We start from the raw sequence: 17,636 nt of genomic DNA, 5'->3' as shown, positions 1-17,636 counted from the left end.
GATTAACAATTTAATGTTTTGTTAATGCATTAGCTAGCTAGCAAACAATGTTACACTTTAACTTTTTTACCTGGCAGACAAACAATGTGTAAAGTTTTGATAATTTTTTTTTACAGTTTTCCTCCCAGTTGTATTCTTACCTGGTCCTAACAGCACTCAGATTTATTTTTTAATTCTTAATTTTATTTTGGGTAAACAAGCATATCTATACTAATTAAACTATTTATTTACATTAAGAAACTAAGATTAGTGTTCAATTAGTTTTACTAAACTCTGATTAGAACTAATCTTACATTCAATTAATCTTTGTTGATGCAACCCAGTCTTAATGTGAGTATAATATAATAATATGTCAGCCTTGAAAAATCTACAAAAACTGGTCAGAATAAAAGTCTTCCAATTCAAATGATAAGTATTAATTCATATTAAGAAACAATACTGGTAATAACAATTAACCAAAGACTTTCTAGTAATGAAAATTCAGAGGGGAAATGTGATTAGGAAATATGATTATCAAAGAGCAAAGCTCTTGTTATTATAATGATAATTTCATTAAATGGCTACGTTAACCTTTGATGTCAAACAACATTTAAAAGGGAACATTAAGTCACTGCTTTTAATGCAAATACAGGCATGATTTCAGCAGCAAAAGCTTCAGCATTAATCACGTCCCACATCACAACTGTAAAACACAGCACACAGCAGCTACACAGGTGGAGAACATACAGTCAGAGGACAAACATGCATGCACATTGGGATGATTTTCAACTCCAAAAACAAAAGAAGGCAAGCAAATACATGCACAAAGTCTGACTTCTAAGTTCCACCCATACGCTGTTAGCGGTTTGGTAGAATTTCAGTCCATGCACTTCAACAGCATGAGTTTAACCTAAGGCATTCATGTGCACAGTGCAAATGGTAGCAGGTGTTAGTCAGTTCTGTTTATGAAAAAAAAAAAAAAGAAGAGGGACGAGAGCCGGCGTGGGAGAAAGAGTGGCGGAGAGTATTGGTATGGAGCAGGAAATGGGAAACCCGTGGGTGGCAGAAACCCTCACCGTTGTGAAGTGAGTAGAAAGCAAAGCCCTGGCTTTATAGTGCCAGCAGGAGATGGCTGCCAGCACTGAGCTGGCAAAGTCGGCTACCTGGTCGTCTCCCATCAGTATATCTTCCTTGTAACTTTCCCCCTCCTCCTCCTCCTTTGCCTCCTCCAGCTCCAGCCCCCCCTCACTGGGTGAAGAGCCCAGTTGTGGGTCACTGTCAGTAGGACTTAGCTGCTCCACAGAGTCCCTTCTGGGAATTAGATCCTCCACACACAGCCTCTCAGCCTGGGGCTCGCCTAGGCTTGAGGTCAGCGTACTGACACTAGCGGCTGGCTGAAGGGAGCACCTCTCCCCCAGCAGTGCACCCTCACTGTCTGCATGCTGTAGCGTGAAGTCATAGACATGTGGTTTGTTATTGCAAGGCCAGTGCTAGAGCCATGATGTGATTGCAAGGCTGTAAAATGGGATGGAATCATCGTAAAGCTGCTTTAGTTTTGGGTGAGATATGATTTTTGGGCAAGTCAAAGTGTGGTTTGGGAAGATTAGGTTTGTACTTTCTTATTTTATTTGCAATTAGAATAGAAAAAAATTGGTCAAAACTGGGTAAACCATATCTCACCACCACACACACTGACTTAGAAAACTGCTCTGATATGACAGAATGAAAAAGCTTTTCAAGGTTTAATAAAAGACTAAATTCAGATTTCAGGCGCTCACCTTCAAAACAGCTGCATGGAGAACAAACATAAAGAGAAGGAGGAGAGATAAACAAATAAGAAAGTCAATAACTCTGGAAAAAGATACGCTCAAGTCAAATATTATGACAAAATAACCTGAATACCAAATGCATCTTGTACAATTATGGTCAGAGGACACGATCTCTGCCGCCACAGGCAGACACTGAGAGAAGCAGTAGTTAGTCTGGCCCAGACTTAAGGGAGGCCTTGTGATTAGATAAATACCAATTAGAAACATCTTCCTCTCAGAGGCTCAAACTGGACATGATGCAATTAGCCAGGATGTGATGACCCACTCCCTCACCGAGATGGGAAGTCTGACATGAAAATTGCTTCTTCATTACATTGGTTCAGAAAATTGATCTGGACTGGGAGCAAAGGCGAGCCGAGGACAAGAATACAGAGGTTTTCTCTTTCATAATGGCCAATTAGAATTTAGATGAGAGCAGGAAAACGCACAGATCTGAAGGCCTGTCTGGATTTGACTATTGAAAAGAGGTTGTTTGTGACAAAGCCTTCCCAATGTGGCATATAATTAACTACATTATGGGTGAGGCCGGTGGAGTGGGAGTAAGTGTCTTTTGATCCGATTTCCAGGTGTCTTTGAGGGAGAACAAAGCAGAAGTGCCACAGAGATGTGGATAGCTCCTATCGGACAGACAGAAAATAACCTTTGTGGGGGGGTGCTTGCTACTGCAACCAGAATGTGGATTAAACTATTAAAGGGATAGTTTGTATTATTTGAAGTGGGGTTGTTTGAGGTACTTATCCACTGTCAGTTTATTACCTACAGTAGATGGCGGTGGGCATGCCCTCAGTTTAGAGAAGGAGTAGTTGTGCAGGAGGCTAAATAATTTACTGCTGTGGACAGGGTCAGCAATAACATATTTTAGCTACTTATAAAAGGCCCATCTAAAGAAAAAAATCAGTGTAAGTTTATGAAGTGTACGCTATGTTTAGAACGTTTTCACAGCTTCACCTTGCGGTCAGACAGCCTTTTCTGATGGCAAACCGTTATACAAGTCAATCACTGTCTCACTCAACCAGACGCTATTGGAAATAGTGAGTAATTTTATCTCACACAATACGGGAATTCCTGATGTACTGCTACCTCGATCAATAAATTTGTCTGTGTTATTGTGTGACTTCGGTGAATCCGAACTACTGGCAAAGTAAAGCAGTGAAAATATTCTCAATGTAGCATACACTTAAATGATAATGATTTTTTAGGTAGATCTACTGTAGGCTGTATGGATAAATACCTCATACAACCCAAATTCAAATCATTCAAATTATCCCTTTAAACAATTTTCCCTTTTGGCTGCCAAAACCTTATTGGACATATAGTGATATTAACAAAACCCCCACAATATACTAACCTTTTGTGCTCCTCATGATTTGTTTTGCAGGCTCTAAAAGACAGATAAATGAAAAAGATTTAACTCACTAATGGTGTGACAATTAATCATCAGCAATATGACTCTCTTAATATTAAAGATACATAACAAATAGGTTGATAGAGTAAGGGTCTTTAACCTGATCTCCTTCTCCCATTGCGCCCAAGATGGAAGTCATCAGCTTGGTAGGACTCGGTTTTCTTCAGCCTCTCAGGACTATAGTGGTACTTGCCTGGATCTGAGCAGCAGAAGGATCCCTCATTACACTCAGCACCGCAATTACAAAAACAATTTTCTCCACGTAGATAGATGGGTTATGAACTACGCCTTCCTGGTAAATTAAACAGCGTTCGATATTTTTTCCACTGAAAATTAACAACCGTCCTCTTTTGTGAGCAGCATCTTTGGTTGCTGTGGAAACAGCTGAATGGGTACAAGAACAACAAACGGTACTCTATTTGTAACACTTACAGTTAGAATTGTCCAGGATAGCTTCTTTTGCCTTTAAAGAAGAAAAAAGACAGCGGGTTTAAATGCAATTCTTCAGCAGCTGAGAAGAAAAGAGTAAAGTGACAGTGTTGTTTACCTTCTGTGGCACGATGGTGTTGTGGTTCTCAAGAATGAGCCTCTTAATGTGATGGGCCCAGAGACGCTTCTCGTCTACGGACTTGGCCTGAAACAACAAGCACTTGTCATTTAGAAAGAGTCATTGACTTTAATAAAGATACACCAGATAAACTCACGCATATAGAACAGTGACATGCTGGCTCTCAAGTGTTTGAGAGAAAAAAAAGATTTCTAACAGAGAAAAATGATTCGAAAGTAAAAGCATCAAATTCCTTATTTTTATTTTTAATCATCTAAATAATTATATCTATATAAGACATGATGAGTACAAGAATGAGCCACATTAAAGGGATAGTTCGTATTAGTGGAAGTGGAGGTGTATGAGGTACTTCACCACAGTCATATTACCCACAGTACATGGCGGCCCTGGACAGGGTCAGCAGCAAAATGTATTCAGCCACTTAAAAAAAGCCTAGTCAGACAGCCTTTTCTGATGAGAAACTAATGCTAAAGCCAAATATCACTCTCTATTGGCAAAAACAGTAATTTTACCTTGCAAAACACAGGAGTCGCTGCTCTATGATTTGTTAGTTAGTTAGTGTTATTGGGTAACTTCTGTGTTAAATGCGAGTCTGGTTGTTTTGGAGAGAGCGATAATTGGCTTATATAACAGAACAGGCAGTCTGATATCAAGGTAAGGTGGTAAAAATATTAAATATAAATACAGCGTAAACTTAAACTGATATTGATCTTTTAAGCGAACCTTTGTTTAACTGGCTAAAACGTGTTTTGTTGCTGACATTGTCCACAGCAGTACATCACTTTGCATCCTACACCGGTACTCCTGCTGCCTCCCCAATATGGGGGTGTGTTGACCTCCGTTTACTACAGGTAATACACTGATTATGGAGTACCAAAGTACCAAAAACAATCCCACTACAAATAAATCGACCTATTCCTCGAAAAACATGGTGCTTTATGATATTCAGTAACAATATGCATATACCTGCACTGTATGGGGCTGCTTGGGATGCTTAAAATGGATCACGCTGAAGAGCAGGGGATCTTTGGCGCTGTCCAGTAGCATTAGGGTGGAGCACTGCAACCAGAATATAAGCAGTGATGTAGCTGAGGCTTCATCCAACTGAGTGGGTTACCTCTCTTGAATTGAAAATATGTCTTGTGTAATTTAACAGAAAATATGATTTATTCCTTTTCATTGTATGCTGTAAAACTATTACCCCCCACATACATTTTAAACTATTAAATCACTAATCAATAAAAAAAATATCAAAAAGCATACGGAGATGTGGATCTTGTAGACATAGTGTTCGCCTCTTTTCTTGGTAATGAGGAGCATTCTCTCGAAGAGGAAGAGCGTACGGGTGTTCTTCGCCCGCAGGACATGAAAGGTGCCCTCCAGCACCAACTCTCCATAGGTGGTCAGGTCAGGACCCTTCCAGTTGATCAGAAGAGACTGTATCTCCTGCAGATGCACATGAAAGCACACATATCCCCACACACACAATCAGTCATGTTCTTTCAGCATAAAAAAAGGATAAATGGCAGCCAAGTGTCATCTTTTATTTTTCAACCCTTACAGAACATGTGTACAAAGGACGGGAAGGTGGTCGGTCAATGACTCAAACCAAGGAAATCATTAAAAAGCCGAAGCCTTCACTTTAACACTCAGCTAGATTTGAGAAGCGTCTGAGTCGATACCAATTTTTAGGGTTCATGGATTTGCCTCAGACAACATCTGCTTGGAGATACTTGGAAATTTGGTGCTTTAAAATACATATTTACACAAGAGATGAAATCAGAGAGGGTTGCCGTGTTGAGAAAAGAAATGTGGAATGTGTAGAGCAGAAAGGGTTACAGTAGCACTGGACAACAGAGGGTGTCTGAGAGAGGGGAAAAAAATGCACCTTGACTAAGTATGTACTGTATGTAACACATCATTAGACCTTATGAAAAGGATGTTGGTGTGCCTGTGTGGTAATTCCATCTCACCTGCACTCTGACAGCATGTTCATGTTTCCTCTTCATATCATTGATGTACCAGGCCACTCCGGTCATGGTGTCTATGGCCTCCTGAACGACCTCATACCCCTCCTCATCTGGGTCAAAGTGCTTTGCAATTTCCTTTAAAATAAAACGAGGACAATTTCAGACAAGGTCGCCCCAACAGCAAACTAGTAAAAGGTCCAGTGTGTGAGATTTACAGGGATTTATTGGTAGAATGTGGTAGAAATTAAATATAATACACATTATGTACTTTCATTAGCGTAAAATCAACTGAAATAAGAATCATTGTATTTTCATTACCTTAGAAAAAGCTGGGGATGCACAATATGGCTAAAAAAGGTCATATTATAATTATTTTGACAGATATTATCAGTACAATGCAGTTTTGGTCACCTTTTTTCTTTTATCAAAATATTCCCAAATTCTGTGATTTTGATATTTTACTTGACTATATTAAGATATTAAGATATTCCTGAGTTTCATGGCCCCACAGTTTCTCCTACACACTTGGAAGGGAAGAGTGGGACAAGGTGTTTGCAGTCTGCAAGCTCGCCACTAGATGTTCCTTTAAATCCTTCCCCCAACAAAAGAGATGTGTGTCAAAAATAGTCTATTTGTGTTTTTTTTTCTGTTGTCGTTGCTTTTATCTTGTAAATTACTGGGCAACTTTTAGCCTCTAGGCCCCAAAAAAACCAAAGAAGAGAAAACCACTCTCATAATCCAAAAGAGCTAAGAACCATGCATTAATAGTTGATAAATAGCAGAATGATACAACTACAGAGACCAGCATTGTGTTGCTCTGTTGAAGAAAAAAAAAGACCACTGAGGACATTGTGTACCTGAAGCAGAAGGTGATATTTCAGGATCCTCTGGACCGGCTTTAGCAGATAGGAGCCCAGAGGGAGGGAGCGCTTCAGAGCAGCCTGCCGATCCCTGAAGAACTTGGCCAAAGTTTTACTCCTCATGCAGTCGGTCAGTGCTGCCACTGAGCTGCAGGACAGCAGAGGATTACACCAATCATGTCAAATTTGATATGCACAAAGCAGAACTCTAATTAAAATGAATATTTTTTTTTAGCTACTTACTTGGGATAGTTGGTGCAATACTGGGTGTATATTTCAAAGTATTCACTCTGGGGAAACAAGTCAGACAAATATATCAGCAGTGTTTGTTTTCTTGAAGAACTGCTTATCACTGTAAATCAGCACGAGGAGGACGGTCACTCTCACCTTATCTACAAAGCACCTAGCGATGGCCACAGGGTCGTTCTCACACATGTCTAAGCCCTGCAGCAGTTCACTGAAAAGCAGAACAGAACAACAGAGAGAAAGCTGAGTTTTAATGGACTTACTAAGATAATTTATTTGTCTAAGAAAATAACAGCAAACAGAGGCAAGGACTAATGATGAAGAGTGAAGTTCAATAAATCAATTTTAATACTTTTCTGCCTTGACTGAGATGTGACTCTTGTTGAGAATTATAACCACTAGAGGGCAGCAGACACTGCTAAACACGACCCTTGCTGCTCACAGAGTGTGAAAGAACATGCATTCGACTCAGTATTCTCCATGCCCACAGTCCCATCAAAAACAAGCTTTATTCAGAGCTTGGGAAACTAAAACCTGAGAGGTATTTTAATGCTTTACATGGTTTGACATCACCTGAATACAGCGTGCACGACTGCAGGAGGAGACATGAAGGCAGGGTTACCATGGAAAAATACAAAAGCACAAAAAACATCACCGGTCACCACAAGAACTCGTCATGAAAGCTGCTCTGTTAATGAAAATATCAAACACAATTCATCGCACAGCATTTCATAACTTGGATCAAAAGGCGATGCGGCTTTACTAAAACCGACTTCAAGTTAATGTGTCAACATGTTTATGGTACGATGAGAAAATGGGTAAAGATTTTTATTAAACACTGAGTCAATATTTATTCATACCGCATGATTGCTTTGTCAACAATATTTAAGGTCAGGATAGTGTTCAGTGTTACAAAGAAATAAAAAGTCGCGCTGTTTATCAAATAATCAATTAATGTTCATATCAAATGTCAGTTAATGACCAAGATTACTGAGAACTCTTGATACGGCGAAGTAAGTGTTTCTAAGACATACTGTACATACTGTACACCCAGTGTTTATTTTTAAAAAATCCCCAAAAAGATCTTTAAAAAATCTCTTTTCTCTTGCAAAATAAGAGGTTTCAACTCTGTTGCAATATATAAACACAAAGCACCTGTTCGCAAGAAGACGTGACCATGTCTCCACCTAAACAATACTGATTATACTATAATAAAAACTGTGTTACTGTCTTTTAGGGGTGGGAACCACCACAGGCCCTATGATGGATGACAGTGACCATATGTCACATCCTTGTCTTGAGAATGACCACACCCCCCTCTGGGTGAAAACAAGCACTGTAAAAGTGGTCAGTCAGTCATTATCTGTGTGTCTGTGTCAACTACTAAATCGCAGGTTAGTAAATGATGTTACTGAGTAGATGACATGTGCGCCAATTGTGCCTGTAGGTCAAAGTGTATCAGAAAGGAGTCGGTCCCTACAACGAAACACCTTTGGTTTGGTTCAACAGGTTCAAAACAGCAAAACAAAGTGTCAGTAAGGTAGTTGTATATGTCAGGTTCATCCACTTTGACTGAAGCAGACTGAGAGAACTTTATTTTTTTTTTAATGACGCTGATCATTGATGGTCAAAGTCATGGCATAACTGCTCACCTGAATGGCCACAGGGTTTAGGCTTCTAACAACTAAAAAGCAATATGATTTTCTTATTTTATGTTTGAACTGGCAAAGACCTTTAAACCATACATTTGTATTGATCATCAATCAAATTAGAGTGATTTTGTTTACCCAAAAAGGGACAGTGGCATGATGGAAGAGCAAAGTACCAGGATGTACCTTTTGTCATGAAGGAAAAGTTTATTAACATCTATTAAGTTTTCAGTCTGTTCGGCTCACTTCAATCATTTTTGTTGCAGTGACAGCAACCTTTCAGTGTCACTGACAATGACCTCTGCCGACCTCACCAGAAAAAAACTCTACACCACTACAAGGACTGAAAAGGCAATTGATTTTATTATTCTACTACTAAAAGGCTTAATTCACATTTGCAATATTAATAATGTTTATAATCAACCATAAATAACTGGTGTCCACTGACACACAAAAAAAATTGCAATCTGCTGCTGTACCAATTTTTGCACCCCTACTATCTTCATTGCTGACTTAAAGAAAACACAACCTCCCAGTGTAATTTTACAAGAAGAAAGGCTTAATTTCTCAGAAAAGGGCAATACACGACCCCTGTGATGAAAATCTGTCAAAACCTCCCTTGTACAGCTGGTCAGAGTTTCATTAGACAGTAATAAGAATCAAATCATTCCCATTTATGCTTCAGAGCTGTATGATAGCCTTGGCATAAGCAGGGAGGCTCCTTGCTGTGAGAGGAGAGAGGAATGTTAATGTGTGTTTTGGCAAGCAGCATGGTCAGCAATGAGCACTTGCTGACATAAGATGATTAAATGTAAAGCTAGCTGCACCACCACCATTTCCCCCCCGGCTTTCAGATATTTGCAAAAGTTTAATGTAGGATGTATTGCGCCTCTCATTGCATCTGTTTCATGTCAGAAATATCAGCAGTAAGTGAAACAAAAGTAGACAAGCTTCATGCATTCTTAACATTCATTCTTCCATTATCTATCATATTACATAAGTATATGGAAACATTCCTCAGTTTAAGCACGTGTACACAAATTCAGTAATTGCTGTCTTTTCAGTAATTATCCTGCAGTTTTGACTGTTGTGGCCATTGTCAGTAATATATCTTTAAAATAATGCTATCACTGCAACTATAATCCACATCCAATTTTTTATTTAAATATCTATCTATAATATCTATATCTGTCTTGTCAGTGTGTTTGTATTTGTGGGTGTAACTTACCTGTTGAACTCATAGATGTCCTCTATGTTTCCAAACAGGGCGCAAACTTGCTCTGGTCGGATGGGAAGGTTGCTCATGTCGATAATGTGAGCCAAGTAGTCCTAGAAAACAGCAGACATGGAGTTACACATGAAAGATGGAGTTATATATAAAAGGTTGTGTCCCTAAGAGCTGATTAATTTCTTTGTGACCGTAAATTGAATATCATTTGAGTCATTTGAGGACGTCATTTTTGACTTTAGGAAATTTCATTGACCAAACAACTAATTGGTTAATTTAGAAAATGATCCACTGATTAATTGATAATTAAAATAATCACTAGCCTCAGCCCTAATGTCAATATTTCCAAGCGTCATACAAGCACGTCCACATTCTTAACAGTAGAGGGAGCGTGCATATAGAAACACAATTTGTGTCCCTTTAAGATACTCCATGATGTGTTCGGTTTTCATATAACATTGGCTTTGATCCCTACAGCTGCAGGGCTACAGTGCATAACATGTCCTCTACTGTACAAAAATAGAGTTGTGTATTATGATTTCAAAGCTTTTCTGTTACAGTAATTCACACTAAATTCACATGGTCTTTAAAGGATCCTTTTAAGGATTTGTTCCATTGACTAGCAGCCAATGTGACTGTCTGGAAGAGGTTCTGTTCTAACTAGACCATAAACATCAGAACAGCCTGTTCCAATCCAAGGACCCGACTCCCCTTGGACCTCAGGAGTAGTCAGAAGTAGATAAAAATATCACTGGCCAAATATGCCAACATCTGGATGATTACCCGCCTTCCACACTCATGTGGCATACAAACAACTCCAAACAAGTGGAGGAGTAAGTTGACGAGGGACAAACATGCACACACGCAGCAACTATATAAAGAGCATACCAGTAAACAGCTTGTACACACACCCTGCCTCCCAGACGATGTGGTGCAAATATACACACACTTTGCAGGCCTGTCGGGCAGGCCAGATTAAGAGTAGAGTCATCACATCGCTCTGCTGAATGAACTGCAGTCGGTCATGGATGGAGAATTCCAGTGCAGTGAGAGCAATGCTGACATGCAGTCAGCAGGGCGTCTCATAGTCGCCTATAGAAAACCTCGCCACACCAGAAACACGTGACCTTTAGCATACTGTGAGAGATTTCATGCTATGTCTGTAGAGTCCTACTTTATAGAACTACAGGCTGCGGTTCATTGAAGAATAAGGAGGGGTGTTTTGTGCTTGTAATATTATTATTATGGGTCAAATCAAAAAGTATAATTAGGGAAGGTTATTAGTATTATTAAGTATAATTTAGATTATTGTAAGTGGGGATGTACGAGGCATTTATCAATAGTCAGTGTATTGCCTTTACCTTGCCATTAGACAGCCTTTCTGATGGGAAACTGCCGTTATAAAACCCAAATATTGCTCTCTCCAAATCAGCCAAACTCCATAGATTAAAATCAGTAATTATACCTCACAGGACACCGGAGTCACTGGTTGACCTGTGCCTCAATCAATCTGGCAGATTGTTTGTGTTATTGTGGGACTCCTGTGTTCTGCAGGTTAAAATGACTGATTTTGCCTATGGAGTTTGGTTGGTTTGGAGAGAGCAATATTTGGCTTATATAACGTCGGTTTCCCATCAGAAAAGGTTGTCTGACTGCAAAGCAAAGCAGCGTGTACACTTAAACTGATATTGATTTTTTTAGTTGGACTTTTTTATAGAGGCAAAAACACATTTTGCTGCTTACCATGTCCACAGCAGCACACTGCTTAGCTTCCACGTTGGTACTGCTCTGTTCCTTCATCTACTGAAGGTAGATGGCGAAACCAATGACTGTGAATAAGTACCTCATATAACCCTACTTCAAATTATCCAAATTATCTCAGTCTTCATAGTACTATTATAGTTCAAATCAAGAAGTGTTAAAAAAGAATAACACTTAGTAATAAGTTAGAGGAGGTCTTTTTGAATCCCATAACACTGAGCACATTCTTGTCTCAACAATGTTGAGTATGATGATTCTGGGTGTGTTAAAGCCAGGTGTTTGGGAAGTATGTAGACACGTGAGACCAGCTGGGTCAACCAGCTGTTCCCCAATCTTTATGTCATGGACAGACAGTCAAAGAGTGAGATTGGAGAGTGAGTAGATCTAAAGGCGGAGTGGACATAGCTTCAACAGCTGCTCGTTGGTTCAGAGTCAATATCAAGTGGAAGCTTTAGATTAGTTTGCTGAAGTGCTGAAATGAAGGAAGAGTTTGACACATCTCTGTCAGAATCAAAGCTTGGTGTGAAATTAAAATGAGCTGTGTGGAATGAATTTGATGGAAGGCATACTGTAATAATAAAAGGATAGATGATACATCTGTACCAGACTGTGTTCCCACACTGTAGCATATGGTAAAAACAATCGGTCTCCTTTCATCTGTTATTTATCCAGTTGTTGCAATGATGAAGGTGTTTGTGTTGGCTGGGCAGAGCTGAGAGCTCAGGCTATAGGCTTGAGCTCGCTGCATTGCCTGCATGACCGGGGGCCAGACCAGGCTGGCCTGCTGCTGCCGTCAAGTGAAATAGTTAGAAGTCCTGGAAGTGTTTGTCAGGAGCAGGTCGTTACTCAAGCTGTGACGAGGAGGGCAGCGCTCCCTCCCACAGCAACTGCCAGACGCCAGCGCAGTCGGAGACAAGGTGAGGAGAGGTGCTGGCTGGTTTACTGCCAGTCGGTCTCAGAAATGCAGCACGTGTTTAAGACATTACCATCAGTGTAGTGGGGATTGTTTGACAGCAGAGTGCTCCTGTTTCTATACAAGAAAGACTGAAGGGCCACAAAGTTTCTTCGTCTGGAAGTTGTTTCCAGACTACAAAAGGGAGAAGTTGTGATAAGATGTGAGAGGTCTGAGTGGTTAAATCATTCTAGGCCGATTTTCCATGCTTCACATCCTACTATCTTTAACTAACATCACAAAGACAAAGATTTCAGACTTGAAAGTCCTTCGCTGTGTCCCAGTTTTGACTGTATGAACCAGATAGTCCATAATCTCAGGCGATAGGCTGTAAACTTTCACTGCACTATAAATATACAGAATAGTTTATATACAACACCATGACCAGATCATAAACTGCTCCACAGTCTTCAACTCTTTGAACCAGAAATCTATAAACAAAGCAAACAATTGCCAGATGTCAGGTATGCATTTTTGTCAACTGACTGATTTGTTTAGAAAGCAGGAAATCAGAATGGATCCTGGTAATGAAAAGAAAAGAAAAATCCACTGGATGTTTTACAAGTACCAGTCTCATTTGTGACCACAAACAGCTGCTTGGAACACAGTAGACATTATTTGCTCTCAACAGCCATTGAATCCAATTGCCCTGTTTTGGCTCCTGGCTGGCCAAATTCAGTAAATCACCTCCAAAGAGTTCTGCAGACATGAAGTCATAGCTGCATATTAATCCAAGTCAAACATGTGCTTTAAATACACAGAATCCTGATGATTTACTCTCTGTAATATCAGATGCTTGGCTCACAGTGAATACTTGGCTGCTAGTGAAAAACACTAACTGTAACGGAAAATTGAACTTGAGAACAGTCAACATAACCCTGACACCCACTCACCTCCACGATGCTACGCAGGTCCTTGACGTACATGCGCTCTGTCTCAATGATCTCCATGACAACACGGTCCACATAGGTAAGCTTTGGGTTGGGCGCCATGGCATCCGTGACGACAGGCGAGGTGGGGATATGAGGTATTTCGCTACTTGCCTTCCTGTTGGAGGTGGTGTTATTGTTGTTCCACTGGTTGCTGATCACCCTGGGCTCTGGCTGTTCCTGCCACCGGCCCCTGGAGCTGGTGAGGGTGGGACTCTGGTTCCCTGCCTGCTCTACGGTGCCTTCTGTCGGGCTCAGCTCCAAGTCTATGTCCTCCTCGCTAGGTATGGGCGGAGTGGTGGAGGAAGGAAGGGCAACAGTGCTCCCGAAAAGGCTGCGGCTATCGCGGGATGAACCAGAGGACAGGGTGGACACCAGGCTCACTGGACGTTCGCCCTCTCCGTCCAGAGGCTCCACGCATAGTCGGCTGCAGCAGTCTGGGCCCAAGTGAACGTTTGCCTGGTCATGTTCGCTGGTGGAGAGTGGCGAGGACAACTGAGGAGATTCTGGGAACACAGACAGAAGGTAGGTGTCAGGATATGAGGGATGGACATGTATTTAAAGGCAGTATGATCAACACACTTGGATACCCATCTCACTTTGAATGTCCTTAAAGAGACACTCAAAGTGACTCAAAACCGAAAGGTCATCTTTCAGGCCCTGAAAGTGGTTCAAAAGATACATTTTGGTTTGAGTATCACTTTAAAATAACTGTCATTTCATGATTTAGACTTCAGTTTTATACTTTATTGTAGGAAACTCGCTATGCCTGCCTTTCTGCAGCAAAGTAATTCATCACATTTCCACATTTACATACTTGGCAGCCACCCTGTAGTCAGTCTTACTGGTGGCTCCTGTGCAGCTGCAGTAAGGGTTTCAGGTAAAATTGGCTGAATATACAGTGTAACTACACATTCACCTTGATTATTTTTATTATATTATTTTATGAAAAACTAGAATTACTGGAAGTTATCACTATGTTGACATGTATGATTCCAGAAAATAAATTCCAGCGACAAACATGCTGTCTTCATTTAGCGTCTATTTTTACAGAAGAATACAGAAGACTAATAGAGATCTCAATATCATGATGCCGCAGTGAGGCTAACCTTTGACCTTTGGATATGTCATCATTTTATCCTATTTGTGTGAAATCTTGTCATGATTAGCGAATGAATGCTTTAGTTATGGCCAAAACATGATTTGTGAGGTGACAGAGACCTTGACTTTTGACCACCAAAATCTAATCAGTTCATCCTTGAGTCTAAGTGGACATCTGTGCTAAGTTTGAAAAAATTCTGTAAAGGAGGTGTTCTTGAGATATTGCGTTCACAAGAATGGGGCAGACATGAGGTCCCAGTGACCTCCACTTTTGATAATGGCTCTGGCAAAAAAAAAAACACAACAGTGTTCCAAAATACTATTAGGGTTTACTTTTTGCATTTCATCTTAGTTGACACAGTGTACTAGGCATTTAATTGTTTCTGTTTTTAACATTAACATAATGCCATTACAAACCAGATGCACTTTCAAATTGTCTTTTGTGAAGACTTCTCTCTTCATGTGGATAAATGACAGTAAGGCTATGAATGCTTTAAATCATCGTCTAGGGACAACTTCAGATAAATATAATTCTGGCGACACTGAACAGACTACTATCCAGAAATCAATAAAAGACAGCTAACAGCTCTGTGTTTCTACGCCCAGACACCAAGAGTGGTTTACAGTAAAAGGCCTCAAATCATTACTGACATGGCCTAAATTAAAACACTGCACACTCTGTGGAAAACCCAGCCATTTCCTCTTGTTCTCCTGACAGCTGAAGGCTGAACCTTGGAAAAACAGAGAGGGGGGGAAACTGATGAGAACAAAAAAATGGGGGAAGGGGACCAGGAGCTTTGTTTATATGTCTTTATTGAGCTCCGTTTGAATTTTAGAGAAATGGAATCCATATTCAGTTTCACATCCTTCCTGGCTAAATGGGAACTTTTCCTCATAAACGTTTCCTAAATATATGAAGTCATGGCAGTGTGAGAGTGGACCACTGAGTGGCCACTGTGCACAGAGCTCCATTTTTTAAAATATTCACAGGGTAAAGGGGTCAAAACTGTTTTGCCCAGCTAAAAGAAATGAAGCTTTGTCGAATAATTTAACTTCAGAATAATAAATGGAAACTTTATGAGGCACAAACCATCATTATGCAAAGCATTAAGCGGAATGACTCAAGTAAGTGATATTGCCAAGTGGGGATGGAGAGCATAATTTGGTGTTGATAGCCTACAGATGTAGCTTATGTCATGAGCCTGAAATACACCCTCTTTCACCAGTGTTGACAGTTGAGCTGTTCTCTAATAGTCAATCAAATCAGTAGTCGATGAGAAGGGATAAGTTTTCATTTATCAGTTAGTTGCAGAAAGAAAAAAAACTTCAGACTCCAGTCGGGAACTGCGCCTTGCCGGTAGGGCCAATATCACAGGGAAGGTGGAACCAGCAGGTGTCTGACATTTTTGCTGGAAAAATGACTATAACGAGTTATGGATTAATTGATTATCAAAACAGCTGGCAAGGAATTTTCTTTCAATCGATTAATCATTGCAGCTCCACTTGCAGTCCACAACTGATAACACAAACCTGATGTTGTCAGGAAAAGGTGTTTCGTCAGTCTGTAAGAGGCAGCAACCAAACTGATTCACAAGTGTATTCAGTTGGCTTATCTCTCATATAGAGTTTTATAGAGAACTTACTTTTAATGCTCTCTGGAATAAATCAGGTTCAGCAAGACAAATATTTCACATGAGAACATGGGAAGTGCTCAAAGTTAGTGATTTATTAATGTTGAAAAAAGTGTGACAAGCAGCTGGACGATGGGCTTCACAAGAAGAATCAAACTGCAAACTTTCATTTTATTCACACACACACACGTCTTCTGGCATCCTGAAACTTTCCATGAGTCAGTACTGGGCTCATGAGAGCCTCGTTCACGCTGCACAGCTCGCTCCACAATCCACATCAAGCCGTCCCAGAAGCACAGTTCCCATGCAAAACCTCACTGGGAGAAACGGATGAGCTGGCAAGCAGGGGCTGACCACTAGAGACAACTCTGTTTACGCTCTGTGACAAATCACAGGGTTGATGGTGTAAAGGGAGTGTAGCGGTGAGCTATTACACTCACTACACCACTACGAATTAGAACGAGGCATCCGCTTCCTTTGCCACTTCTGTCTTTACATTTGGTTTTGAGATCTGGCGTGTCTGGCATGTGAAACTCCCTTCCTCCTTCCTTCTCTTCCTCACACCCAATATCCCACTATAATAAAGCTGCTGCGCTGCAGGATAAAGTCAATGCCAAGTTAAAGGGAGGGGGAGGAAAAGTACAAATCAACACCATGTTTGCACAGTTTCCACACTCCCCTAGTTAATATTTAATCGCCCAGAATCATAACCTCATGCACATCTCAAGTGCCAAAACGGGACAACTCTGGCTGGACTGTACTAAAAAAAAAAGTAGACCGTGGTCCTACACTACCACTATCTGACATATCTGAAGACTCGAATGCACACTTGACTCTAGCACCATCTCAGCTCCTACCACAGCTTTGATCGGCCACTCCAGATGCTGACTCTACAGGCTGCCATTATCTGTGGTTGATACCGCACACCACATGTTTCAGGGGAAAACAGGCCTGGTGGACCACTCACTGACTTTGTTGAAACAGGCTGTACAGAGGAATGCAAATGACCTGGTCAATATGCACGTCTAAGATAAGCCCAGCATCTGGTCCCATGTAATCTGGTGCAAAGTATTTCCCTTCTGACCCGTCTCTGTAGACAAAAGATGACTTGTGATCCCTCAGTTTTATCAAGCACCATCAGACAAAGATGAATATGCTTATAATGCAGTGTTTTCTCAATATAGCTACTGAATAATAAGCAACCATCATCATGAGACAGGGTAAAAAGCAGAGTGTCTGGTCTCTGGGTGCCACAGAGTCTCTTTAGTGTCTGCAAACATTTATAGCTAATCTCTGAGGGATCTGTAGCCACAGTGGCAACGCCATTACGATTGCACCCTGGAGGACCATAAAGTGTCTGGTATCAAATTTAGCCTTTAAAAAACATATACAAGCTTTCACTACGGATGCATGACATTGGATTTCTGCCCATATCTGATGTGCCAACATTGTCATTTAATTTTGGTTGTTTTGCCAATGCCAAAGTATGCACATATTTTCCCTCACCTAATTGCAGAGTGCATTATTT

General features: G+C 40.6%; 1 protein-coding gene across 1 annotated transcript in view; it reads right to left on the bottom strand.

Annotated features, from left to right (window-relative positions):
* The window catches only part of LOC146310592 (pleckstrin homology domain-containing family G member 3-like), a 42,154-nt gene that overhangs the window by 6,298 nt on the left and 18,220 nt on the right, over positions 1-17,636 (bottom strand). The window contains exons 3-16 of the mRNA XM_084742312.1: positions 13,341-13,882; positions 9,735-9,835; positions 6,999-7,068; positions 6,855-6,901; positions 6,609-6,759; positions 5,755-5,886; positions 5,045-5,227; positions 4,748-4,840; positions 3,761-3,847; positions 3,646-3,676; positions 3,314-3,412; positions 3,157-3,189; positions 1,758-1,768; positions 1,056-1,421 (exon numbers count right to left, since the gene is read on the bottom strand). Coding sequence (XP_084598438.1) covers positions 1,056-1,421; positions 1,758-1,768; positions 3,157-3,189; positions 3,314-3,412; positions 3,646-3,676; positions 3,761-3,847; positions 4,748-4,840; positions 5,045-5,227; positions 5,755-5,886; positions 6,609-6,759; positions 6,855-6,901; positions 6,999-7,068; positions 9,735-9,835; positions 13,341-13,882 — 1,946 coding nt within the window. The remainder of the gene's footprint in view (positions 1-1,055; positions 1,422-1,757; positions 1,769-3,156; positions 3,190-3,313; positions 3,413-3,645; positions 3,677-3,760; positions 3,848-4,747; positions 4,841-5,044; positions 5,228-5,754; positions 5,887-6,608; positions 6,760-6,854; positions 6,902-6,998; positions 7,069-9,734; positions 9,836-13,340; positions 13,883-17,636) is intronic.

The sequence above is a fragment of the Lutjanus erythropterus genome, chromosome 18, assembly GCF_056507025.1.
Source record: "Lutjanus erythropterus isolate fLutEry1 chromosome 18, fLutEry1.hap2, whole genome shotgun sequence".
Classification (NCBI taxonomy): domain Eukaryota; kingdom Metazoa; phylum Chordata; class Actinopteri; order Lutjaniformes; family Lutjanidae; genus Lutjanus; species Lutjanus erythropterus.
This window is presented reverse-complemented; position numbering and strand designations above follow the sequence as displayed.